Genomic DNA, 27073 nt, shown 5'->3' with positions numbered 1-27073 from the left:
AGACAACTGAACAAGATGATGAAGGATAATGGAGATCTCTTGCCTTTGCCCAGTTGGCCGCAGATAAGTGCTTTCTGTTAATAAGCTACTGGGCGGCAGAGTTTGGTCATAATAACGCTTTGAATCCGCAGAAGATAGAACACCACCATGAAGAGGTAAAGCATTTTAATGGAACACTACAGTTGTCAGCAACAAAATGGGATTGCTGCTGCCTTACGCATTCATCTTCCAGGACTAATAGTGGCTTTCAGCATGTAGCACCAGTACTGCTCAACTCAGCAGTAAAACGGACCATTTCAAGGCAACCAGCAACTCTGCCATGCTTTCCAGAAGCTGGCAAGGAGATAGTGTTGGAAAAAAAATTTAAAAAAATATTAAAATAAAAACACCCAAAAAACACACCAGCAAAAAAACCCACCATCCCGTAAAATCTCACTGTTACAGTTGCTACACTCAACACGAACCCAGAGAGCAGGACAGCTCTGACCTGAGACTACCAACAGAGGTCTCTATGGTTCAAATCCCTGCCCTTCCTCCTGGCTTCATGGCTTTGAGCTCTGTGGCAGAAAAGGAGCAACTTGAGTGAGGCTGCAATGTCAGCATGAAAACAGAAGTATCTCGGACAGGAAAGTTGTTCCCAGTGGAAGAAAAGTGAGACACAAAAAACCCCACCCACTCAGAGATATCACCCCTGCTTCCATAATTCATAACCTTTGCAGGAGGATTGTGGGATACACTGTGGATAAACCTTAAAAATACATCCATTAGTTCACAATGATTTACTAATTGAATCTTCACTTTGAAGGAAGAGAAGAGCACAATAGTAACTCACCGGAGATGTTGTTAATCGAAGGATGGCTCCGTTTTTTATTTCATTACGATTCTGAAAGAGAAAAATCCAAAGGTTTCATTGAAAACTCACATAAAAAGATGAAACATGCATTGAGCAGAACGTCATACTAAACATGCAACAGTATTTTCCCCTGTCTGCATGCAAAAGCTTCCCTCTTTCATATGTAAGCTAACAACTATACAGTATTTTCCTCACTGAGGCATATAACATTAGCTTCAAGAAATAGGTGGCTGTTGACATGATACTTAGCAAATTTGAACCCTTTCAAGAGTGACTTCATGTTTTTCAAAGTTTAGCTTCCATTGGCAACCTCTAAATATTTCTTTGAAATATACTGTCCATGGTGTCTGGCTCTGGTATTGTACATACTTGAAGAGTTTGTAAGTTTGCTGAAACCTGTCATTAAACATCTGCAGGATTTAGAATTTATCCCAGTGGTTCTCTGTTTTCTATAAGAAGAACATGCTGACTTAAACCACTGGAACCTACCCACTGAACTCTGCCACCACGACTTTGTACTCTCCCTCAAAGTAAAAAAAGTACTGCAAGTTAGCAGTAAGCAAAGTTCAAACATGCCATAAGCCCTTCTCCTTAGCCAGTTGGCAGAAAGAGGGGGCATTAAACATTTTCTTTTGGTTAAACTCACATAACGTGTTCAATTAAACTAAAGCTCTGGGTAGATGAAAAAGTTGCCATGCCATAAGCTTAAGTTGTCCTTACAACTTTGTGGTCAAAGCCCATGAGCATAGTCTTCTCCTGTGGTAAGCATAGAGAAGCCTCCCCCTCCTTGAACAAGCTACCTCCTGTTCACCACAGGCTAGGAGAACAAGGTACCTAGCACAATGAACATACTAACAGGTACTGACTGTGTATAGCACAGTGCACAGTCACAACGTCAGTCATAGTTCAGCAGCTTGTTCGTGAGCCAATACCCTAACTTGTCAAAGGAATTGGAGGAATCCTTAACAGTTTAAGAGAGAAGAGCTAATTTTGTACTGAAGACCACATTGCAAGCTTTTTGCAGACTGGTGTTTAGCCAAAAAAAACCAAGAAGGTGTATTTCTCCTCAGGCAGTTTTTCCCAAATTTATTTCCTTTTTCTTCTTCCCATTCCGACACATCTCAAATCCAAAATGCTAAAAAACAGATAAATCTCGCCTGAAATGAGGTCAAGCAGTCCCAAAATAAAACTCCAGTACATTGTCTCTTTCTCGGTATCCAAGTTGTCTGTGGGATTGGTACTAGCTACTCTCCACCCACAAAGACTTCTTCACTCTAACTGAAATAATTGAAGTGCCAGACAACACAGGGGGTACAAGGCAGAAGCTTTCTTACAGCATCTTTGCCTATATATGCAACTAATTCATCTCAGCCCTCAGCAGTCTCCTTCTGCCAGAAGAGCCTCTGGGAGGCCAGCCAGGCTGGGGCAAAGGGTGAGCAGCTAAATACAGGGTGACTTCCCACAGCAAAAACAAAGTGCCAGATTTTCTCCTCTTGTTGTAAAACAGCACCAGACCCAGCTACGTTTCATCATGTCTAAGGAATCTCTGTGAAGTGGCAATAGTGCATTTGTGTGGTTTAATCTCAGTCAGTGTTGAAACAAACTCACTTCACACAAACAGTTGTGGTGGCTTAAACTGTTATCTCCTGGATTTGTGGAACTGTATAAAAGCAATTGCTTTAGGACAGACAGTGAGAATAGGCTAAATCTACCTCCACCAACAGCTTAGACTAAGCCATTGGACCTCAGGTGCGTTAGGCCAGACAGAGTATGTGTGTGCACACATAGACATAGCTTTATTTGGAAGGCAGCAAATCCCAGCATGAAACAATATTAAAATCAGGGAATCAGACAACACTTGAACAACTTAAACTGTACCAATCACATTCAGAAGTTAAAGTTCACTGACATCTTTATGAAAACATTGGAGCTAATAAACAAATAGACTGTTCTTAAACATAAATAAGAGCACACACACAAGCTTATTTTTTGTAGCAGCAAAACTTTAGGCTTAAAAGTTTCTCATGTTTCCTGCTGCGATTAACATGAACTACCAAATCAGGTGTACAAATGAGTTTTTGGTTTAGCAAGTTAAGTCACCTAATCTAGGCCACAGTAAACATCACTGTAAACACTCTTAGTCCACTGCAAACAAGAGGTGCTGAGCGTAGAGTAAGAAGGCTACAGAGTAGTCTCCAGAGACCTGAGGAGTTTGCTGAACAGTTGAGTACTTCTACCTCCCACCAGTGTGCTTCCTTTTCCACCTGGCACGAGCTCTGGTACTGGACAGATCTGTTTGTGGGTCAGTCTCACTAACCTGGCAGAAATTAGTTCCAGCAGTAAAGACAAGAAAGTTTTCTGTTAACAGACACAAACAAGCTTTACAAGAGTTCAGCAACAGCGCAAACCCAAGAAAGATGGTGGAACCACATCTCTGGGAGAAGAGAAGCAGTGGATGAAAAGAGAAGAAGGGAAGCATGAGGAGGAATTATATCTCACCTTTTTGGGAGCAGCAAGGTGTCAGTCACAGCTTGAATTACATTAATTCATAGTTTCTTCAGTTGAAACCATGCTCCACAGTTTGTTCAATTACAGTAGTTTTGTCACAAACAGAAACTCTAAGTCATAAAAACTTGGTCTTAATCTGATATATTCTCTAGAGTGTAAATCATGCAGGTTAAAACCTCTAATTACAGAAGATAAATTGCATAGATTGAATCTACAACCAAGCTAGCAAGGAAAAATATCTTGTTAAAAATACACTATTTCTCAGTAGTTATAGGAATTTAAAAACAAGTGGAAAAAGGGAAGCCGATCACCAGGTCAAAGTTCAGATACCCCATAGGGATAAACAAGAGAAGTACTATTTTCCAGAGTAACCTTACGTCAGCAGGTTATATACAAAATATCAGAGGAAAAAGAACACGCAGAGTATTAAAAGCATCACTGGATGTTTTCTTTGGAGTCCTTCTGTTTAATCAGCAAGACAAATCTGAAACACCAAAGGTTTCAGACTCAAAGGTACAAAGTTTGTCAGAGCCCATAACACACAAAGTCCACGGATCTTTCATTATGTCTGCCTCAGAGCAAGGTGCGTGTGCTTGTCCTCTACTGTAAATTCAGTTGTTGCTACCTCAACAGATAGAGAGTTCATCTTCAACTCCTGATTTAAACAAAGGCTTAAGGAAAACCGCCTACGCCTTCTCTCTGAAAGTATTCAAAATCAAGTCACAAGCTAGCCAAAATTTGAAAAGGGTTAGCTGTTGCCCAATAAAAAAATACAATTTTGTTTATTCACTCTAAATAATGGCTTAAGCACATACCAAGAAACAGTGTATAAGCACACCACTAAGCCAAGAGGATTTCCTACATTAACTGTGTGATGCAGTAGTCAGCATGCCAGTTAATTTCAATTGCAACGTTTACACACAGTTAATCGGCTTAGTTTCTGGGATGATATCCTGTGGATTTCTTTTCCAGGATAACAGAACATCATTACAGCAGCACGGCTTTGGCAATCATACTTACTAGCAACACTGCTATTTAGGACAGGGCTTACCACCACCTATGGTGGAAAAAAAAACCAAACAAGACAAAAACAAACAAACAAACCCTTTTCCAAGATACTCCTGGTCTGTTTCTCAAGTGTACAGGAGGTTTGTAGATACTGTTCATGCTGTTGTATTAGGAAAGCTTAATCCTGAGCTGTGAAGGAACTATCCAATGGTACTATGCAAAATGGCTCTAAAAAACTCCATAACAAGAAAATAGGTTTATTGTAAATGTTATCTAGGATTAAAACAGCAGTTATATTATCAGTACAAATAAGCCCCATTTGCAATATTATATCTAGCAAAATCATAGCTAGGCTTCATGAATGAAGATTTAGGAGGCTCTATCCATATTTGTTACAAGCACACTGGTGGCTAATGAGGCCAATACAAGATAGACATATCCGATTGCAAAAGGCACAACAGAAAGACTCCTTAGGTGGTATATTCTGCAAGAAACGATTCTTTCTCCATTGTCTTTTCTCCTCGAGAGCGATCCTGCGTGCGTTCTCAAAGGAAGCAGCAGCGTTATAGTTGGTGTGTCTCCAGGCCTCCTGATTTGAGGCCAGAGTAGACCAGTGATGTTCATCAATACGGCCAAGGCTGAGATGTTGTTTCAGGGAGTCCCTTGTATCTTCTCTTCGGGGCTCCTCTCTTGCGGCAGCTGGTGGCAAGTTCAACATAAAGCAGGATCTTAGGGAGGTGGTGGTCCTTCATCCTGGAGACGTGCCCTGCCCAACACAGCTGTGTTCTCAGCAACATGGCCTCAATAGTTGTGACTGCTGCTTATTCTAGAACAGATGTATTGGTCACATAATCTGACCAGTGGATGTTTAGGATTGTACAGAGACAGCGTTGATGGAAGCGTTCTAGGAGACGCAGGTGGTGGCAGTATATGACCCATGATTCAGATCCATATAAGAGAGTAGACAGCACTATGGCTCTGTAAACACTGATCTTGGTACTTTTCTTCAAGTGTTTATTTCGCCAGACTCTTTTATGGAGTCTTCCAAAAGCACTGTATGCCTTTGCTAACCTGTTGTCTATCTCTCCGTCAATCTTACCATCCGAGGAGAGGAGGTTACCTAGGTAATTAAACTGTTGGACTGATTTGAGTTCTGATTGGCCAATGGTGATATGGGGATGATGGAAGACTTCCTGAGGTGCCGATCGAAAGAGAACTTCTGTCTTCTTTAAGCTGACTTCCAGCTCAAAGAGCTCAGCAGCATCTGCAAAGCAGGATGTTAAATGCTGCAGAGCTGCTTCTGTGTGGGCGACAAGGGCAGCGTCATCAGCATAGAGCAGCTCCCAGACAACATGATTTAAGGTCTTGGTGTGGGCCTTCAGTCGCCTTAGGTTGAAAAAGCTTCCCATCAGTACGGTATCGAATGTAGATACTGTCCTGATCATCGAGGTCTGCTGTGGCCCTTTGGAGCATCATGCTGAAGAAGAATAGGGTGAATAGGGTAAGAGAGAGAACACAGCCTTGTTTCACACCATTGGTTATTAGAAAGGGCTCAGAAAGTGCATCTCCATATCTGACTTGGCCATGCTGATCCTCATGGAGTGAGATGATCATTTTAAGGAATGTGAGGGGACAACCTAAACGTTCCAAAATCTGCCATAGACCTTTTCTGCTCACAGTATCGAAATCTAGCAAAATAGAATATAATATATCAAAGGATTATTTTATTCTAATTAGATAGGTAATATTTCCAAGATGAGTTTTCAATCAGATAGCCAAATACTATCATGAAGACAAAGAGCATAACACAGCAGGAAGTAGAGGATACTTGGACATTTCATCTTGTGTTCATATCTTAGGACCCTCTGCCTTCTAATTCCACCAGTTGGAGCAACATGAATGTACTTGAACAGTAAACATTTCAGAAGGGATAGGCAAGGAAGGAGAGGCAGTGGGATAGCCCTCTATCTTAGGGAGTGTTTTGACTGTCTAGAGCTTAGTGATGGTGACAATAGTGTTTTTATGGGTAAGAATCAGAAGGAAGGTCAATGAGGAAAAATTTCTTCTCAGAAAGGGTTGCCAAGCATTGGAACAGGCTGCACAGTGGTTGAGTCACTATCCCTGCAGGCATTTAAAAGACGTGTAGATGTGGCACTTGGTGGCACAGTTTAGTGTTGGACTTGGCAGCGTTAGGTTGATGGTTGGACTTGATGATCTTAGAGGTCTTTTCCAACCTAAATGATTCTATGTTTCTATTACTACCTGCCACCAGATTCTGTTCCTTCTCAAAGCTCTGCTTTAACATATGCAGGAGACTTGAATCTAGAAAGTTGGCCTCAGGCATTAACAGAGTCCACGAAATCAAGCAGAGGGATAAAGCTATGCGAATTAGCTTTAAAAAAATCTTACTGAAATAGTCAAGTTATTTATTCAGAGCTTTGCTCGAGAGACACTTTGGAAAATTTATCAGGCAAAACTGAAATTTGTTTTGCCATGTATTTGTCTTATCATTTTAATAGTCTGTTATACCCAGCAAAATGCCTCAAGATGCAGTTCACTGTAACTGGTTGGAATGAAATGTTTTCTTAATATATTTGAGGAAGACCTAAAAGCATTGGTTCCTATGGGCATAGCTCACTCAGTGCTATTCTTTAGCCTTGACCAAAAAGCTTCCCTCAGACTTCTCTAACCAGCCTAAAGTATAACAGTGTAACAGCCATTCTTCAGGTGTTTATATCACTAAGTAATAGATTCATTCCTATTTCCATACTACTGCTATTTTTACATCTTCTTCCAAATGAACACAATAACTAAAAATTAGAGCTGTGAAATACACTTGATGTTAATGACTCCATTACATTTTCAAGAGGACAGGTTTGGGCAAGTTGTAAATAAGGACAAAATGACACATAATAGAGTTATAGAGTTCATTTCTAAGTCAACAACTTAGGAAAGAGAAGTGAAGTTCCTGTTGGCAGATCTCCCTTAAAGCACTGACTCAATGTGCTACAGCATCCAGGAAACACTGGGGGTCATCAGAAGTAGTACTGTGCACAAGACAGAGGGCGTCACTTTGCCACAAGACAAGAACTTCATGTACCCATGTGCAGGGCACTGTATGCAGTTTTGATCTTCCTATGTTTAGAAGGACACAGTAATGTGAGGGAAAATACAAAGGCAAGTGTACAATGGGCTTCAGCAGTTGCATCACAAGGCAGGGTCTCCACAGTTTGAAGGGACAAAGGACACAGGAAGGAATGTAGTGAACAAGCTGAATGCAGAACTGTTGTTATGAAACCCTGAAGTATGAGAACTTAGGGGTACTTGATGAAAGCAGTAAGGGATCAGTTTAAAGCAGATAAAGAATACACCTCTTCATTCAGCAGGCAGTGAGCTACTTGAGCTTGCTGTCACAAAAGGTTGTGAAAGTAGGCCATATCAACAGGTTCAAGAAGAGACGAAAGAGTTGCATGGCCTTTATATGGGATATTAAATGGACTAAGTGTAGCTTCCAACACCTGTAATATAACAAATGGGAATACTGAGGAAGCACAAAGGGAGTGAAAGCCATCACTACCCTGAACAGCATTTGCTACTGTTACAGCTGGAGGCCAATTATGAGGTTAGATATAAGATTTTGGTGATTTGATAGGGAACTTCTTAAGTTCATTTATTGTCACCAAAATGTTTAATAAGATGAAAGCTAAGTGACATAGGTAATTTCAACATTGTGCTACTTGGTATGACAGAACTGTACTCTTTTAGAAGAAATACTGATGCAATTAATCTTGTGACAAAATTCCTTTTCTGGGAAGCTGTTGGACACGGGGACAATGTCTTCTAGTTTTTCATGTTATAATTTGTTGATAAAACTTTATCAAAATTAAATAGTTTGGCTGAAGTTTCTAAAAAGAGGATGTTTTCTGCGTGCTGTTTATCTACCCCTATTCAAGGATCACAGAAACTAGTAAATAAACCAAGATACAGCAGTGATGCAATTTCAGGGTATACATTAGCCAGTGCAACTCTGCAGCCACAAGAGGCGCAATTCTGCTCATACCCTTCTAGTGTGTGGGTTCCCAACGTTTCCTTCACATCGGATCTTCCAACATGCAGCAGCGCAGTTAACCACCTAACCTTTAAAAAGTTACCTCTGCTTCTCCCCTTCATTCACAAAAATGAGGAGTAAAAAAATATTCCAGAGTTTTCTTTTGTCAGATCCATGACTTGAATCAACTTGCCTTCCAGCAGTAGTCACTAGGATGTTAGTGAAGCAAAGAGAATGAAGTAATGGTGAGGAAAAAGAAAGCTCAACTACCTTTTTCTCCAGCAACTCACAGTAGTAACCAACTTGACTGCTACTTAAACCACATACTAAGAAAAAGACCATACTTTGCATGATTTGCTCATCTGCAGGTGGAATGATCTACAAGGACAACTTTACCAGGTACCCCTTGCTCTGCAAAGCAGCAGTGGTATTACGCCGTGGGCAGACATCCTTCTGACACATTAAAAGAAGTTACAGACAAGTTATTTTTAACCTGGATCAGTTCCCCAATTCAAGCAACCACACACAGACAGTTGTACCAGTAACACGGAAGAGGTGGGCAGATAACAAGCAGACCCATCATCCTCTGATAAGTTTGTTAATAAGAGCTGCACTCTGTAAAATAAACATCAGGAAATGACAGACTTAGCTGGGATCATCCTTTTATTGGTGAGATCAGGTGGGGAAATCAGAACAGGGTGCTAGTATGGACACACAAAAAAAAAACCCTAACAAACAAAGGTAAGTAAGGATTTTCAAATCAAAGTCAGCTCTCCAGTGCAGTTCATCCACATTCACCCACAGCACTACTGAGGGGTCAGCACAGGAGCTGCACAGCTGCTCCTTAAGCAGATGCTGCTACTAAAAGAAATAGCTGAAGACCCAAGCTAAGACTGTGTTTCAGAGTCACTTTTGCCAAATTAAAACACAGTCTGCTACCATAGAGTCTTGCTTTTCATCCCCTTTCTCATTCCTACTACTGCTTTATGTAGCATAGGTAGTTGTATAACTGGTTGATCAGTCAACAAGGGAGCTAAACCAGATGAAAACTGTATCGTTTTGGGGTTTGCTCAGTGTGTATGGAAAAAGACAGGAGTAAGCACTATAATATAAGCAGGAAAGTGGGCCAGCTCTTTTTGCAAGCACCACATTTGGAACTATACTGAAACTTCAGGGGAAGCCTGCAGGTGCTTGTGCTTCTCTAATATATACATCCCACTCCTAACGCCCTTTCCTGTGTCCTTCCTCTCACCCAAGAGGGACTGTAGGTAAAAACATTCCTTTTCCATTTTTGACTACAGTTGGAATTTGACAAAAAGTTTGTTCTACGTCAGCTTAAATGAGTTCCAGAAAAAACTGAGAGACAGCTCACAGCTGTTAAAAAGAGCAAAGTTTCATTCCTCTTCCTACCCTTCCTTTAACTTCTTTCTTCTCTAAAGCCTATTCCTGGATATGATTCAAGAGCCTTGCCTTGTCCTTACATCAGATCAGGCAGCCTTTTTATTAAGCAAATTTAATGAATTCAAGTGGCACAAAATGATTCCCCCTCTTGCCACCACCTTCAAAAATGGTCAAAAAATGTTGTAGCTAGCATAGATGAAGTGGCAGGATCTTCTGGGGAAGGGGAGAAGAAATCAGAACCATCCTTTTTCAGCAGTAGCCTGTGATGTTTGTTCACTGCCCTTTGGAAAACTACCCATCCAAATAGGTTGTTCTTTAAGTATAGAGAATATTTAAAGAGCATTTCTGTGTCGGCCAAACCTTACAGACAACTGTTTACTATCACGTGAACCCAAACGGTTGTACTGTGCCTGTGGTATGCCATACTTACCTTCAAGTGCTGTAACAGAAAGACAAACCTTTTCAGAGCCTTTCCTCTCTAGTGACTGCTTGAGAGGCAAAATGACAAATTTAATTAAAGAAAATAAATATCTATACAGCTTTTTTAGAAAACTCTCAATCCATCTCATCGGCCTTGATGTGCAACTGAGGAACTAAATAGAAGATTGTCAAACCTTTTTAGAAAGGAGGCAAGAAAAAGAATTAGGCTGTTCGTGCTGGGTCCAGGAAGTATAACAAGTTGACAGGACACAATTATTTTCTTTGGAAAATTTACTATAAACCAGAAGTCCTACAAAATGAGTCCTAAAGACTAGAACTGATTTGCTAAAAGAAGGGTGACCACTACCCACTGTTCTTGAAATCAGCCTCAATGAAGCAGGATTGAGAGTGATTTAGTATATGGATACTCAAGTTATACTTCTGCTCACTGGAAAAATAAACTGGTGTCCACCACTTTTTGCTGGAGTTCACAGGGCAGTGTTACCCAGCATTTGCCAAGCAGGGAGGAGCACAGCCACTCTGACTCCTTGTGCTGCCCTTACTGTAGGGACTTTCTGCAGGGCTGTGCAGGTGCCCCAAAATAGTAAGAAATCTGTGAATATGAAGGAAATACCATGTCTTATCTGTGGCAGAGAAAAGGGAAAGCTCGGCATACTTTGATCCAGGTCAAATCTATCATTTATGTAGCATGATTAACAAATGCACTACAAAGAGTAATGCAAATTGGCAAATGAAACAGCTCACTTAAGACACTTCTTCAGTTTCTAGTCTTCCTGCTACTTCTTATTCTCAGCTGAAGCAACTGGTCCTTCAGTGAACCAGAAACTTTCAACTCAATGAAATTCAATCAATCAGTGAAACAGATGAATACGAAAATGTAAAAGAACAAAAATCAAAAAGCCCCAACCCTACAAGTGGTTCACTTCTTGCCCTGTCATTTGCATACACTCCCACACAGGGAGCCTATAATGGCATGCTGGAATTTCACATGAATATATAATTACAGGTTGTGTTCAGCAAAAATAGGTCACACGCAAAAGCACCTTTGAGAAAGGACAAGCACCAGAAACTTCACCCAGGCTCTCTTTGGGAATATGGGGGTAAAAGGATGTCCCATTTGCAAACACAGTGCAAAGACAAGTAAAGACAACAAAAGGAAGCTAGGGGCAGCTCTTCTTGCAAAACAGAATTAAAAGCCTCCCAAATTAATGAACTGTGTCTGCTTTCCTCCGCTTTAAGCAATAAGATTGAAAGGGAAATATGGGAGACAGGAAAGAATTAAAAAAACCCACAGGGAGTCCTCAGAGGCATCAGATGTAAAAAAATTGTGACAATAAAAATAGTCTGTAGTCAATAGACAGATGAATGTCTTTGCACTTAAAAGATAATATGAAAAAATGTCACCACTTTCAGCACTGTGTTCTGACTATAGTTCAGCACTGGCCCACAAAGCCCCTCAGCCCTTTATTCCTGATAGTTGCTCAGGTGCCTCCAGCAGTGAAACCAACTTGAACACCATTCTTCCACAATCACACACTGGATCCACAAATGGATCTAGAGGAGGCCATGGCCTGCAAGACCAAAGGTGAGCAGTGATAAGGGACCAGACATACCCACCAATGTGCTGCATGAGCCACCTGAATGTATGTCTCCGGATTCCTAGGACTGCCAGCAGAGGAACACAGCAAACAGTCATCCAAGCTATGGTTTTCAGTCCAGGAACATACACAGCACATAAAATTATACAGGCATTTTCTACTCTTCATATAGCTTTTTTTTTCTAAACCTGAGGTTGCCCAGGCTACAGTGTTCCTGAGTTATTATGCCTGATGTACACAAGCATCTAATTCAGGTACTATCTTGATAGACTGCAGCAAAGGTGACTTTTTAAATACCTATTTTATAGTATCTAGCACATCCTGATTCAAAAGTCAGGCTTTTAGATGTTTGACCTACCAAAGAAATGCCCCTCCACAATAAGCAATGCCTTTAGAAAACCACACATCTATTAACGTAACCAAAAATCAATTACTTTGTGATCAAAACACCAGACAGACTTGAGCTTAGGCCCTATGCCTGCTTAGTTTACTTTTTCACATAACCTCTTACTTTACTTCTCTCATTTTTACAAAAAAAAGGTTAAAATATATAATTAATAATTTCCACTGCATTTTCAGGGGCACAGATATAGCCAAAATAGAACCTCAGAGGCAGCAGACCAAACTGGATCTGCTGTGATAAGCTCGATTTCTAGTAGAAACCCTGGTTAACTCAAAATTTGTTAAAAGACTGCCCTTATGCTGCCTGAAGGAGTTACTGCTACTCCTATAGAGGCATTTTTTCCAACCAATACAGAAAAACAAAAACAAAAAACACAGAATTGCTTGGGTGTTGTTTTTATTTATGTACGGTATAAGTGGGAAATATAGGTCAGCTACAAAAGATTGAGTTCTGCATTTGACAACCAAAACACGGATGAGCTGTTTGCCCCCCAAAACCAAAAGTACAATCGTAAGCCATGTAACATTTGTAACATTTTCACTTCAAAGTTTCTTGTTACTTTGTACAAGAATTCCTTAATTGCTTTTCTTTCTGGTAACTTTAAACATGGGGATGTTTTAAAGAGGCATCTCTACCTGGAAGGCAGTCTCTGCAGAGAGATATGAACTAAAGGTAATGTTATCTGCATATGTACAGACATACAATTCACCTTTGAAAGCAGTGAAAAATATTTACTTATTGGAAGCTGTCACTGTAACAAAAAAGTTCTTCTCATGTCATTTAGTAAGAGGCAGATTAAAGCAATGTGGTCTTTAACTATTAAGTGTAACTTCATTGAAATGCATGTGTTTGTCCTCATGCCTGGTAATTTTCATGTTTTAATTTAGAAAGCAACAACATCCTATTGAACACAAATGAGGGAAAGTATGTCAAAGGGGTGATGGCCTATATAAGCCTCTCTTTATAACTATCCAACAAGCAGTGATAAACAGTGAACAATATCTAATGAAAGTCACAGACATCTGAGTAATTCTGGTGGCATTTAGAGCTCTTCTCTCTTATTTATGTGACTCAGAGTCAGACATTCTGCATATTTTCAGTAGGGAATAAACAAACTCAAAATTCTCTCTGCAGTACAATCCAAAATGTCCTAGAAGACCATAATTTTCCACCCTTAATGCAAGTTAAAGGCAGCCAAAAGCCATTGGACTGCCTTATGTGGAACAGAAAACATTTCTCCAAAGCTTCAGGATCCTATCCACCAAAAGTGCAAGTAAAGACTGGAATATTCCCTGAATTGCATCAGGACAAATGCCTCCAACAAGCTGGAGTATTCACTCAGTCCTGGCTTCTTGGAAATACTCACTGTATAATCAAAGTTTAAACACGGACAGGAAAGTTCAATTGTGTCTGCCTTATTGGAAAAATGTCACCATTGAGGGCAATTAGCAAAACAGTCTCAGTATTTAATTTGGGTGGAGGTAAAACACAGCAATCAGTAATTACTTTGACAGATTTCCTTGTAGTGGCCTTTGAAGTGTCTGTCAACTGAAACTTGAAAAGAAAGGAGAGGAAAAAAAACCAACAGACCACCACACAAGCAAGCAAAACAAAAGTCACACATTGAGAAGGTTGTCTGGTCTGTTACAAAAAAAAATAAAAAAAAAAAGCACAGCACTATCTTATGAGCAACCGCTCTTGCTATCTTGCTAAATTTAGTCTTTCCAAGTGCTTAACTATGCCTAAGTTTCTTTTATTTCTTGGGTGCAGGTAAGAATTACAGCAGGACAAAACTTAGTTCACGTCTCAGTTATATTAGCAAATCCTAAAGAACTGTAAAATGCAAAACAAAATCAAGAGATCCCTCTGCTTATAGGCTAGCCAAACTAAACTGATAACAAGGTAAGCAAGAGGCACCTATATCTATGCAGTTGAGCTCGTGCCTATTTAGTTCAAAATGCACTGAGGTTATGGAATTTCCATGCAGAAGGTTTTACATAATGCTCTTCTCCCATTGCTTAGAAACTGTACCTCTGAGGTACTACATGTACACTCTTACAAACAATCTTTTTTTGTAATTTCAGCAATTTTATCAGTAATGCTAGGAATGAATGTTCTGCTTGGTCCCATTCAGATGAGCGTGTCCCCACATATTTGGATTAGACATTCCATTTTTATTACAGCTACAGCTATTTCATTACACTGTGCTAAAATCATTGCATCACTTGATGAATCATCTATTGCCACACTACCTGGGGACCAAAAAAATAAGCCAACAGAACATACAGAACTGGGACAGGACAAGACAGCAAGCAGGAAGGAATAGCAAATATTATACAGTCACTGAAACTTATTTCTACCTGATCAGCCAAAAAAGAAAGTGAGATGCAATGAAGGTCTCCTCAGACTTCAAAGAGCCCTTCATGTTTTAAATATTTCAATTTCCTGTACACCACTTGTTAGCAGAATACTAAACACACACAAATAGCAAAGTCGAAGGGGTTAGTGCTCAAGTCTCAAAGACACATTCAAACTCTTTTTGCTTCTCCAAAATAAAAAGAAATCAGTTAAAAATCATTAAGTCAGGTTTCCCAGTATCGACTCTCCCACTGACACTGCATTACAGAAAAAAAATTTCATATATTTTAATTTAAAATAAATTATTGTGGCAAACATTTTTATAGATTATGCAAGAATTGCATTGAATGATTTACCCACCTTCTCTGTGATGTAGAAATTAGAACTATCAGCATGCTGCAGTGCAAATTGATCATGATTTGCAAGAGACCACCTTAGAAATATGAAAATAAATTAATCACAAAATGAAATCTTAATAATTCAAAAAGTACCCTTCACATAATTTTATTATGACCAAACGAGCAATTGTCATTCCCATGTATTTCTCATACTTTTCCATAGCTTTCAATGATGAGTTCCATGAAGATAAAAGCATGCTTACAAAGGGAAAACTTTAGTACAAATACATCCTATTGATTGTTGTTTGCAGTAAGCAAGATTACTAAATCACTAAAATGGACCAAGAAAAAATAATTTGCAGTACCAGGATTTTATGTTACCTTATACAATACCCAACACATATATTATTAAGTTGATACATTATACTACATGTAAAATATCACCTTTTTAACTCAGCAGCAATTTGATGAATATAAACTAGTTTCTCTTGTGCGGTAGCACTTGCTTAAAACGGCTTTTTTTATTAACATACTAAAATTAAAGCAAGGTATTTGCCTTACCAATTATTAGTCTATATTGCAGAACTTGCAATTAACATTTCAGTTTCATATGAACTGTCACATCAACTGGACCAACTTACAGCACCCACTAGACTAAGTGCTCAAAAATCAAAGCCAGGGGCTTTAGTCCCTTAACCCATGAACTGCAGGAAACCACAAGCGTTGAGTGGGTACAATGCATTCTGTGCAGGAAGAAACAAACAGTCTAAATGAGAGTCACCCACATGATGGAGCTGCTTTGTTAGGAACCTCGTCTTGCAAGCAATTGATCCAAAACACATTGCAAATTCAAATTGGAAGACAGAACAACAAGATTTAAGAAACTAATGACTAGTCATTCAAGATATCCAGATTTTCTTTGAAAAAAATTATCTCCTGATACTTCCAAAAGTACTATATGGCAGAACTTACCCATCACAGACTTCTTTTATTATTGAGGATAGTGGTTTTTTCTGGTTAACGAAAAAAAAGAAAGAAAAAACAAAATTACCAAACTAGAATATCTCTGAGCTCTTAAGATATGATTTCAAAGCCAGTAACTGAAAGAAACAAAACAAGTTAGTAGCATTTCATTTTTTGTTTAACATAAAGTTTGGTAGGATCCCAAAAGTTTCTGCTGCTTTGGTCTGGTAAACTATAAAGACAGCAATTCTACACATATGCATGATGACATTATCAGTCCTTTTTGTCAACCTTTGCCCATATGACATAAACTCAGCTTCTCAACTGACAAATCAAAGGGTCTTTTGTGTACACTGCATCTCATTAACCAACAGAAACAGAAGATTTAGATATCAACACAGGCATTTTCCAGGAATGACATCTGAAGCAAGAAGACATTCAATATTTTTAAACCTTCTTTTGTCCCTTTCAGATATGGTGATATGATGACAGTAATCCTCTCTCTTAAGTACACACATGCAGGTTCCTCTCTGATAAAACACCAGCTGGAAGGTGTTAAGGTCCCAGACGTATCAGTTCTGCTTTATTCTCTACATCTGTGGACACGAGCATTTGGACTGACTGAAAAGAGCTCTCTTGCTTTGGGTCCCAAAATAGAAAAAAAAAAAAGTCTAGCCTGGTGATGTTGCAATGCTTTGAACTTTGTTATAAACACAGGGTGCACACACAAGTGTTTTTAGAAGATTTATGGCTAAAAGAAAACACACTTTTATATCCCAAACATAGATGAAGTTGCATGGCAAAAAGAAATACACTGAACTTCACCAGCTGTGTGACTACTGAGCCTTTTTTTTTTTTTCCAAGACTGGATGACCACACATCACACAGATCTGCTGCTTCACAAAAATTTCCCAAATCACCTAAACAGCATAGGATCCCCCTCTCTAGTAATTTCCAATAATGACAGTTCACTGAATTCTTAAAAAGCAAATAAAACAAACAAAATACAAAAAAAACCATCATAAACCCAACCATAAGCCAATACTGTAGTCAAAACAAGCTGTTTCCCTTTAATTTTTATAGGAAATTATTAGTCTAAAAATTAACTCGGCATATGGGTGCATTATGTGGAGGAAGAATTATTTTTCCCTTCAATTTGTTTTCTGTATTCCATCACTGCATAGACAGAAAACTAGAGACAAGACTCCCTGGTCAGGTCAGGATCAGGGAAAGATTTGTTATTTTATAGTCCAGTCAACTAAGCCAGTATATAAACAGGCAAAAACATAACACAAGACCATTTTAATCAAACTTGAATGAAAGCACCTGCTGAAAGGATTCTGTTTCTGCTTGCCATAGTGTCTCAGTCCTTGGTTTCCATCCTTCCCCTTTCACCGCTATTACTATTTTCACATGAACACCCAAGATGATCCATGCCAGAGAAGCTATTCAAACTAAAAACTGGCTAGTAAAAGGGAAAAAAAAATCAGTTTTCACCAGGACCGACTTCCTGATCTGCCTTGCTATGTACCTAAGTGACTAGCAAATACCAGCACATGGGAGAAAAGGCAGAAGTGTGAAACTGCTCCATTCTGCAGCAGCTAACATGTCCCTTCTCCACAGCAGCTTCTGTCTGTTGTGCTGACTCAGCTCTTTGCTCTATCCACACTGTGAAGCAGATCAGGTAGTTCACGTGAGACAGAAAGTGTGGGGTTTGTCCCCCGCAGTTTTTTGGACTGATCAGTTCCTCAGTCTGGATTACTGTATCATTTATGTGCAGCTGCTTTGACCTGTTGTCCTCCTTCACAAGGGTTTTTTCAGCTTTCTGCAATCCTGTGAAAGCAATCCCTGCTTCCAACTGCTCTCTTCCCTCTATTGTTCCCCAAAAAAAGAAAACCCCATTTTTTGGGAGAGATAGAGGGGGGAGCATATGTTTATCTGGAGCTGGTTAACTCCAGTTTGCCATCCAGCACATGTTTGCCAGCCTGTAGGTAAACTATTGCCAGGCAGAGCACACAGCTCTGTAGGCTGCATGCCCTTCTCCTCCAGATGCTACTGTGGGTCCTGTTTTGATATTTCCATATTTTGACAAAATTTTATCTGGGTTATTAATTCCTTTTATAAAGTAAACATAAATCATCTAGCAGATTCAATACAATGGAGGACAAAAAGAGTAATTGCCTCTCCTTCCCATTATTTCCCACAGGACCTATAGTTTCCCATTGGAAACTATGACAAAAAGACTGTAATAACCAAACTTAGCAATAATATAAATACTGGGAAGATTACTTTCCAAATCATTATTTTGGTACTTCTAAATTCTCTACACCATCAACTTTTATGTCCTTTGTCAATCCTATTCATCTCCTTTCCCCTTTTCCTATTCTATACCACATTTGCATTATTATATGGCATTTGAGACTAAAAACTTGGGAAAAAAAACCCAAACATAAAAACCCCACAACGAGTCAATTAGAACCTGTAAGGAACAGTTAAAAAAGCAACAAATAGATCCTCAATAATAAAAACTATTAACAATATTAAAGCCAGCTTCTTATGGTACAGCTTTGCCCTCCTATGACACTACTGCTATGGCACTGATGTGACTAAGCATAAGTCCTGATGAGAAAAATCAACAGGATAAAAAAGGTGGAACTCTTCTGGGATACAGAATTTGCAATTAGTGATCTGATAACACTTTACAAATTAATAAATGTAAAATAAATACCACTGCAATGCTAATAAGCTGCTGCTCTTAATAATGCCTTGGGCTGCACTCCCTCTACACGTAAGTCTCCAGACAAAACTCTTTCCGCTTCTCTACCAGGCAGATAAATTGTCAGTAGCACGCTGTGCACAGCTGCAAGTGGGATGACACTGAAAGCAGGCAGTGGCTGCTATGATTCCCTCTGCCATCACCCAGGAAGAGCCTGGTTGGCAAGCACAGGCTGTGGGAAGACTCTGGGCCGGCAGCACTCCGAGCTGACAGCAGCAGCAGTCCTGCCACCCTGCCTGCGCACAGCCAGGCCTCCTTGCCAATAAAACCCTTCTTCGCTCTGGGAGTGACAGGCGGATGAGCGACCACCTCCCGCGGCCCCTTCCCAGCCAGCTCACAGCCACCTCCAGAATCCCTTTCGCAGTCCTGCTAGTGAAAGCTGCAAAACACATAACTATGTTTGGGTAGCAGTGAATGGACCCGACTGTTTACTGCATGTATAGGAATGTAGCAGTACTAGAAGACAAAGAAAAGTGAGCTGTTATATTTCCTTGTTTTCTTTTTGAACCATGAAAAATGAGGTAAAAGTCCATCTCCATTCTCTGCAGAGTACATCCACTTGGCAGGCCGTTCAAAGACATTTCCCTCCCCCCCCCCCCCCCCGGCTCTAAATATTTGCCTGATGTTAAAGAGAACAGATTTGAAGGCTTTGTTACCTTAATCTTAATAAAATTACGTATAAGGAAAATTACATATCTCTGCTGCATTTACAGTTCCAAAAAGTCAAATGTACCTTATTAGTCAATGTACTTCACAGAATTCCTTACAATCAGCCCAAAAATATTTCAGAGATTTTCCTTCACAGAAATTTTTTGTGCTAGCATATTTTGGTTTTGTTTTACTTTTTGTCTCCATGTCCTCTCCTAGACTAGTGTGAATGAAGTGTGCTTTTACACATGCTGAGATGCTCATTTAAAGCTCTAAGAAGACCAGACTGTAGCTTTAATGCACAAAATAAAACAGATCAAAGTAAACCTTGTGCTCCCTACAGGAGATGACCTCTTCAGCTGACTTATAACAGTATCTGCACTGAACACATTGGTTAGTACAAAATTATTTTCCTAGTGTAGGTATTAAATTAATAGCTGAAATCAAGTGGGAAATGACAACGGGGCATTATGGCCTTGCAACTTGCTGATCTGCATAAAAGGGGAGAATCCTGACAATGATACAGAGCATCGGCAGCACTGGAGCTAATGTGAATTTATGCACCTGGTAAAGGTTTATGTGCATTGACTGGTTAGCACAGGTGTCCGAGATGCTGGCTAGCTGTACCCCTAATGACATTCACCATGCAGTAATACCTAGTCACTCCTTCTGTGCTCACCTGTGTCTCACACCATGTCTACAAGTTTTGTGTTCTAAGATGCACACAGATCCCTAACTCTGTCTTCTTGAGTACCCGCTCGTGTTACTTTTGCAATATTTGGTAGCACTTCTAAAGTAACTTGCAGAACAGAGACTGAGATTTCCCACTTCAGTTTCCTCACCAGTTTCATCCTTTCATGCCTATACCTATGGAGGACCCATAGGGAACCAGTCACCAGGAAGTACAAAGCACAGGCGTGCCAGAGTGTAGGCTAGGTGAGTCCAGGCCACTGTTTTGTTCCGGAGAAGTCACGGGATGAGCAAAGGAAAGCAAAGAATATCCAGCATGCTGGTGCTGACCAAGCCCTAGGTCCAGTTCAAGCCACCAGTATACCAACTTGGATTTAAAGCACTTCTAGATCAAATAGCAAGTGTGTGTGTATGTGCAATGGCAAACTGCAAACAGGACAGAAGCCTAAATCTGGGCAGAAACCTGTATTGTATATGCACTTCTGATATACTCTGATTGTGCTATACCAGAAAATTGTATATAGGTTTATTTTAGGCCAAGTATGAATACCTTTCCTTTCCACATGGCTAAGAGAGATTCATTGCTTTTTCTTTCTTTAAAGTTTGTTTGTTGGGTTGTAGTTTCTGGGTTTTTTGGATCATGACTGGGACACCACTCTCCCCATCTGACACCTTTTAACCACAGAAGTAACAAGAAAACACTTAGCCCTTGCTATCTTCAAGCCTATCACCAAAAAAAAAAAAAAAAAAAAGAAAAAGAAAAAAAAAGAGCAGATGCAGCACATCTGTTAGTGGGAAACACTCAGCATTAAGGAAAAAAAAAAAAGGTATCTATGCCTCTGTCAAAAAACAGAATTTCAAGCCAGTAAACATACCATTTTGTCTTATAATTAATGCTATCATTCTACTAACAAATCCTTCAGTGCAAAAGTCTTTTTAATGGTTACAAAAAAAAACAGAAAAACACCTTTTCACAATCAGCGGAGGCTTTGTCTGTTACTGTCATGGACAAGAGCCCACAGAATTAGAAGTAGGACTGTCCATTGGAAACAACAGATGCCAGGACACCTGGATCCTTCACTCACTACTTCACTGGTTTCTCACGGTGTAAGAGGCAAGGTCTTCTGTAAGGTGGAAGTACTGGAGTGCTTTGGATTCCAGCCTCCTCATCCTGCTCTAAACTTTAGGAATCACCTCTCTCCATTGACTACAATGGAGTTTTGGTTAGACCAGACTTGTTAATCAATCATCAAGCATCTGTAAAAGACAAAGGAGAGGATTTCCCTAACTCAGGGGAGTGCCAGAGAGAGTGAATACCTGAGAACAGGGACACCTCAATGCTGTAGTAACAGATACCATAAAACCCAGCCAAGGTCTGGTCAACAACATGCAGTTTTGTCAGTGCAGCATCACAACCCAGGGCAGGAAACATTCACACCCCAGAGTCAACCGGCAAAATCCTCAACAAGTGCAGCTGCTGATGGGAGAGAGCTTTTGTCAGCTTAGTTCATAGCTCTTAAAGTGTTTGCTACGTCAGTAGCAACATTTTGGTATAAATATAGCAGTTGGGGTTCTGCAGAGAGCACAAGACTCAGGGAAGCCCAGGTATTCATGTCCTCTCCCACTTCACTCTCAGCTGCAGCTTCCTCAGTTACTCTCTTCTCACCTCCAAAGAGATCCTCACTCCTAAGTCAGCATTTCACCAGATCTAAGGATTGACTCACAGGTCATATGTTTAGTATGTTACAGTGACCGTACAACAAGGAAGTAGCAAAATATAACAGTATTAACAAAAAATCTCAAATAAACAAAACACCCAAACAAACAAACAAAAAAAAAAAACCAAACAGAATTTTACAGATAGTTCTTACTCCTCATCCAGTGTCCTAACAAGCCATAACATTTCCTGTTTCCTCAAATATAAATAGGGACACCAAAAACTCCCAGTCAAGAGTACTGAAAAGTTACAAAGCACCTACGGATCTTCAGCTGTGGGTTACAGCATGTTTGCACGCAATATACTTGCACCACATATTGAAATACAGCTAAAATACAGTTTAAAATACAAACCACGGCTTTAAGATGTGGTTCTTCACACAACCTACTAAGAGAGAACATCTCTGAAGACTGAATGAAGAAATCCCAAATCTACAGCTCATTATTGACACACTGCTGTCCTATCAGGGTAGAAATTTCTAAATGAAGCCACAAAAAATTTATATAATGGGATTTGTAGTATTAGTTTCTCTTGTACTACAATCTTGGATTTCTATAAGGAGACTACAAGTGAATCCTAAAGTGCACCTGGATACTCCAGCTGGCCAGAATGTGAATTAATTCATTGGTGCATAACTCCAGGAATCTGGTCATTACACATTTCCTTTAGATACAGCAGAATTAACTTAAGAGATGAGACACCTGCTGATTCTTAAAAAAATTTATGGATGCAACAATCTTAAAGTCATGTTTAGCCTTCATCTTGAAAATGCCATCAGTTGAAGGCAGTAAAATTCAGGCTCCAATGGGGAGGTTCTGGCTAGCACTATAGAGCTAGCAAAATCAGAGACAGGAAGAAAAAAAAGAGACAAACCAAACCAAACCCAAAACCAACCAACCAAAAAAACCCCACAAGCCCACAAAAATCAAGGACAGAATTAACAAAGTGTTTTATCTCTTTCCTAAAATATTATTTCCTGAACTTCCTTTATGTTGGAGATCAGGAACACTGGGACACTATTTCTACAGGACTTTAAGTATAACCTGGCTCTACTTGCACATCTATTTAACAACAAAATATATATATTTTACTGTCTACTGCATTTAAATTTCTTAACCTAGAAAATAGCACCAAGTAGAAAGCATAAATTGTATCCATCAGACTGCAATTCACTAAATATTTCTAATTATTTGCCCCTCCCTTTTACAATTTCTAACCCTTCTCCACAGCTATTTCCTCTTCCACCTATTAAGCTTTGCTGCAGTATCTGTATTAAATAGAATTAGTAAGACAGAATTTTTATGTATTTTTCAGTGATGAGGTTCCAGCCACACACCACAGGACACAAGTTCACAGTCTTGAAAGACTCCAACCAATCAGTGGGAAAATGGCTTTGGACAAGACAGACTAATAAAATGTTAAATGTGACAATAACATAGCCCTTTTTATCCAGGATGGCTGGCTGCCACCACATCAAAGAACTGGAGGTCTAATGATGAATACTCCAACGCCACAGTTCTGTAAGAAAAGAAATTATATTTTCCAAAATCTATTGCTTTTAACAATAATTGGTATATGATGTTAACAAAGCACTATACAAGTGTGTTAGTGCACTGAATTATGTCCAAAGCACTAAAATGTCTGAATTATTGTTTCCAAGGTTATTCTTGCTGTTGAACAGCTTCTAAAAAATAAATAAAAAAAAAAATTGAGACCTTTCATTAGTCCAACAAAGAAAATGAAAAAAAAAAAAACACATTAAGATATTGAGTACAATTTCCTTACCAATTCTATTAATAATCCCTGATGGTAACAAAATTGCAAGTACTAGAAAACTATCAAATATTTTCACTATGTTTTATATGCCAATTAGCATCTGCTTGAACAGTTTCATCTTTGATTTTGTCAAGCTGAAATATGACAGGTACAAGGAGAAATAAAACTCATTTGATGATTGTTAGCATCTGTTTAGCACCTAAAAGTTGATTTTATGTAAGCCTTACCTTAAGCAAATTGGCTTAAGCTACCTGAGTGTTTTTCAATTCTTTTTGAATAGGTAACCACCTTTTGGCTCATCTATCTTTGAGTAAGTCCTCCATCAGCAGCAACCAATATCCTCCTTCAGAATGGCTGAGATACAGCTGCAGCGGCTGAACTCAAGCACTAACTCTCTTCTTCAATCTGACGGAAAGGAGCTGCTGCTAGCAAATCCAAGCAAGGAACACTTTTTTAAGTCAGTGTAAGATTTTTTTTTTTAATTTTTTTTTCTCTCCCCGCAAGCTACTTCATAGTCCTCTCTCTTCAAATAGCTGAGATCTTGTAAGCTGGTAAAGGCACTGACGTTTCCCTTAACTACTTTAAACTCAGGATGTGCAATAACATCGGAAATCTTAACAATATTCATACCAAAAAGCATTACTAGTTACAGTTACTGCAGCACCATTACACTTTCTGGGTAAGAGTTCATAAAAATTTTCAAGTTTGTGGGAAAGAGACAAAAGACCCTCTCTTCCTTCATCCTCTCAGCACTAAACCCTTTAATTTTGTGGGAGTCAGAGTCTGGAGCCATAATGAAGCACAGGGAGCAACACTTTACGGTACAGCGAGACATCAATATCCCTTTCTTCTTCACCACTTGAATGATGCTGGTGCTCACTAATATTGTATATGTTTAAACTTGTGATGCTAGGTTTGTATCAGTACACTGCTATTACTAGTGACAGCACTTGCAGAAACCAGCTATTCTTACTCTACACACATGGCAGAAGCGAAGTGCCACTTTCTTTTCTCTAATTAAGAATTTCACAATCCTTTTTGAACTACATTTCTCCTCACAGTTTGAGAAACACTGTTCTAAATCAATTAACAATGCCCAAGGGTCCAGATTTAGGTCTGAAAGTTCCCCTTAAAAGAAACAAAGCCTTATTGGTGTTCTTTTAATAAGCAGTGAAGTACAATGCTCCAAGTTCCTTAAAATGATCATCTTACTTCATGAGGATCAGCATGGCCAAGTCAGATACGGCAATGCACTTTCTGAGACCTTTCTAATAACCAGTGGTGTGAAACAAGGCTGTGTTCTCGCTCCAACCCTATTCACAATCTTCTTCAGCATGATGCTCCAAAGAGCCACAGCAGACCTCGATGATCAGGACGGTATCTACATTCGTTACCGTACTGATGGAAGTCTATTCAATCTAAGGTGACTGAAGGCTCACACTAAGACCTTAAATCATCTTGTCTGGGAGTTGCTTTATGCTGATGACGCTGCCCTTGTTGCCCACACAGAAGCAGCTCTGCAGTGTTTAACATCCTGCTTTGCAGACGCTGCTGAGCTCTTTGGGCTGGAAGTCAGCTTAAAGAAGACAGAAGTTCTCTTTCAACTGGCACCTCAGGAAGTCTTCCATCATCCCCATATCACCATTAGCCAATCAGAGCTCAAATCAGTCCAACAGTTTAATTACCTAGGTAGCCTCCTCTCCTCGGACAGTAAGATTGACGGAGAGATAGACAACAGGTTAGCAAAGGCATATAGTGCTTTTGGAAGACTCCATGAAAGAGTCTGGCGAAATAAACACTTGAAGAAAAGTACCAAGATCGGTGTTTACAGAGCCATTGTGTTGTCTGTTCTTTTATATGGATCCGAATCATGGGTCATCTACCGCCACCACCTGTGACTCCTAGAACGCTTCCATCAACGCTGCCTCTGTACAATCCTAAACATCCACTGGTCAGATTATGCAACTAATACGTCTGTTCTAGAATAAGCAGCAGTCACAACTATTGAGGCCATGTTGCTGAGAACACAGCTGTGTTGGGCAGGGCACGTCCCAAGGATGAAGGACCACCGCCTCCCTAAGATCCTGCTCTATGGTGAACTTGCCACTGGCTGCCGCAAGAGAGGAGCCCTGAAGAGAAGATACAAGGACTCCCTGAAACATCTCAGCCTCGACCATATTGATCACCATAACTGGTCTACTCTGGCCTCCAATTGGGAGGCCTGGAGACACACCATCTATAACGCTGCTTCCTTTGAGAACGCACGCAGGATCACTCTCGAGGAGAAAAGACAATGGAGAAAGAATCGTTTCTTGCAGAATATACCACCTAAGGAGTCTTTCTGCTGTGCCTTTTGCAACCAGACTTGTCTATGTCGCATTGGCCTTTTTAGCCACCAGCGCGCTTGTAACAAATCTGGGTAGAGCCCTTCCCAGATCTTCGTTCGCGAAGCCTAGCCATGATGATGATGAGGTACAATAACTTCTATAAAGAAATAAAAAACAACCAGAAGAGATTCCTTGAAAGACACTCTTGAAAGATAAAATTGCTGACTAAATCTAAACATTAGACAGAACATAAATGTAAAGCAGCCTGTGGTTCCTCCCATGTGCTGCACTTGTATTAACATGAAATTATCATATGAGAGTACTCCTGTAAATTTTGCCCACTGTAACAGGTTTGTGCTTTGAAAAGAAAACACAGGTTTTTTTTTTTGCTAGCAGAAAGATTCACATCTGCTAATTTAATCCATGTTTAATGACCTTATAGGTAAAAGTAAACCTGGAGGAAGAGACTGTATGGCCAAGTGTAATCATAAACTGTTCCTTTCTGTAGAAACAGTTGTTTACCTCCAATGCTGAGGAAGTTCATCCCAGTGCTTAGAGAAATCAGGTTTTATTACAACTTGTGTTAACATACAAGAGTGGATTTAAATGGGATAAGCCAAAATAGATATTGTCCTCAAATATCCATTTTGTGCCTCTCGTGGAAGCTGATTCCCCTGCAGCAGGAACAGTGAAACTCTAAATCTACAAAGTATTCAGGTAACCTAAAACTAGCACTGGTTTACCTAAAATAATCTGTGCTGTAAAAAAAACCTCAACAGCTAAGAATGAGTTATACATAGTGGGCACAAATTAAAGCATGCAATTTTTCATGGGAACACAAGAAATAACATCCTCTTATGAAATGGCTATTTCCAGGACAAACAAAGAGAAGACAGAATAGACTAGCCAGCATCCTGGTTCACCTGTACAGAGCCTGTGCAGCCCTACTTTTAACATCTTCGAGAATAATTAGCCAGAAGACTGGGAGAAAAAGGCAACAGACAGTCAGCATCTACCATTCATTTCTTCCCCAGACTGCATCCCTAAAAAGTCCACAATAAGATCCGGATGCAAATTCAGACACCAACTCATTTCTATTCCTCCCTTTACACAACAGGAAGACTTAAGAGTGAAAGATCACCCCTATACCCAGGTCTTAAAGTCGTAATCAAATCTTTTCATTAAAAATTAATTTAGACCACAGTTTTAATACTGTTAGT

General features: G+C 39.7%; 1 protein-coding gene across 3 annotated transcripts in view; it reads right to left on the bottom strand.

Moving 5' to 3' along the window:
- ELMO1 (engulfment and cell motility 1) overlaps positions 1-27073 on the bottom strand; it is a 315174-nt gene that overhangs the window by 232734 nt on the left and 55367 nt on the right. For all 3 annotated transcript variants that reach the window (XM_017823374.1, XM_017823383.1, XM_017823392.1), the window contains 3 exons: positions 15929-15969; positions 14979-15051; positions 833-883 (listed from right to left, as the gene is read on the bottom strand). In XM_017823374.1, the coding sequence (XP_017678863.1) occupies positions 833-883; positions 14979-15051; positions 15929-15969 (165 nt within the window). The remainder of the gene's footprint in view (positions 1-832; positions 884-14978; positions 15052-15928; positions 15970-27073) is intronic.

Source organism: Lepidothrix coronata, unplaced genomic scaffold (assembly GCF_001604755.1).
Source record: "Lepidothrix coronata isolate B3197 unplaced genomic scaffold, Lepidothrix_coronata-1.0 Scaffold3, whole genome shotgun sequence".
Classification (NCBI taxonomy): domain Eukaryota; kingdom Metazoa; phylum Chordata; class Aves; order Passeriformes; family Pipridae; genus Lepidothrix; species Lepidothrix coronata.
Note: the sequence above shows the minus strand (reverse complement) of the source record. Positions and strands in the feature narration are given on the sequence as shown.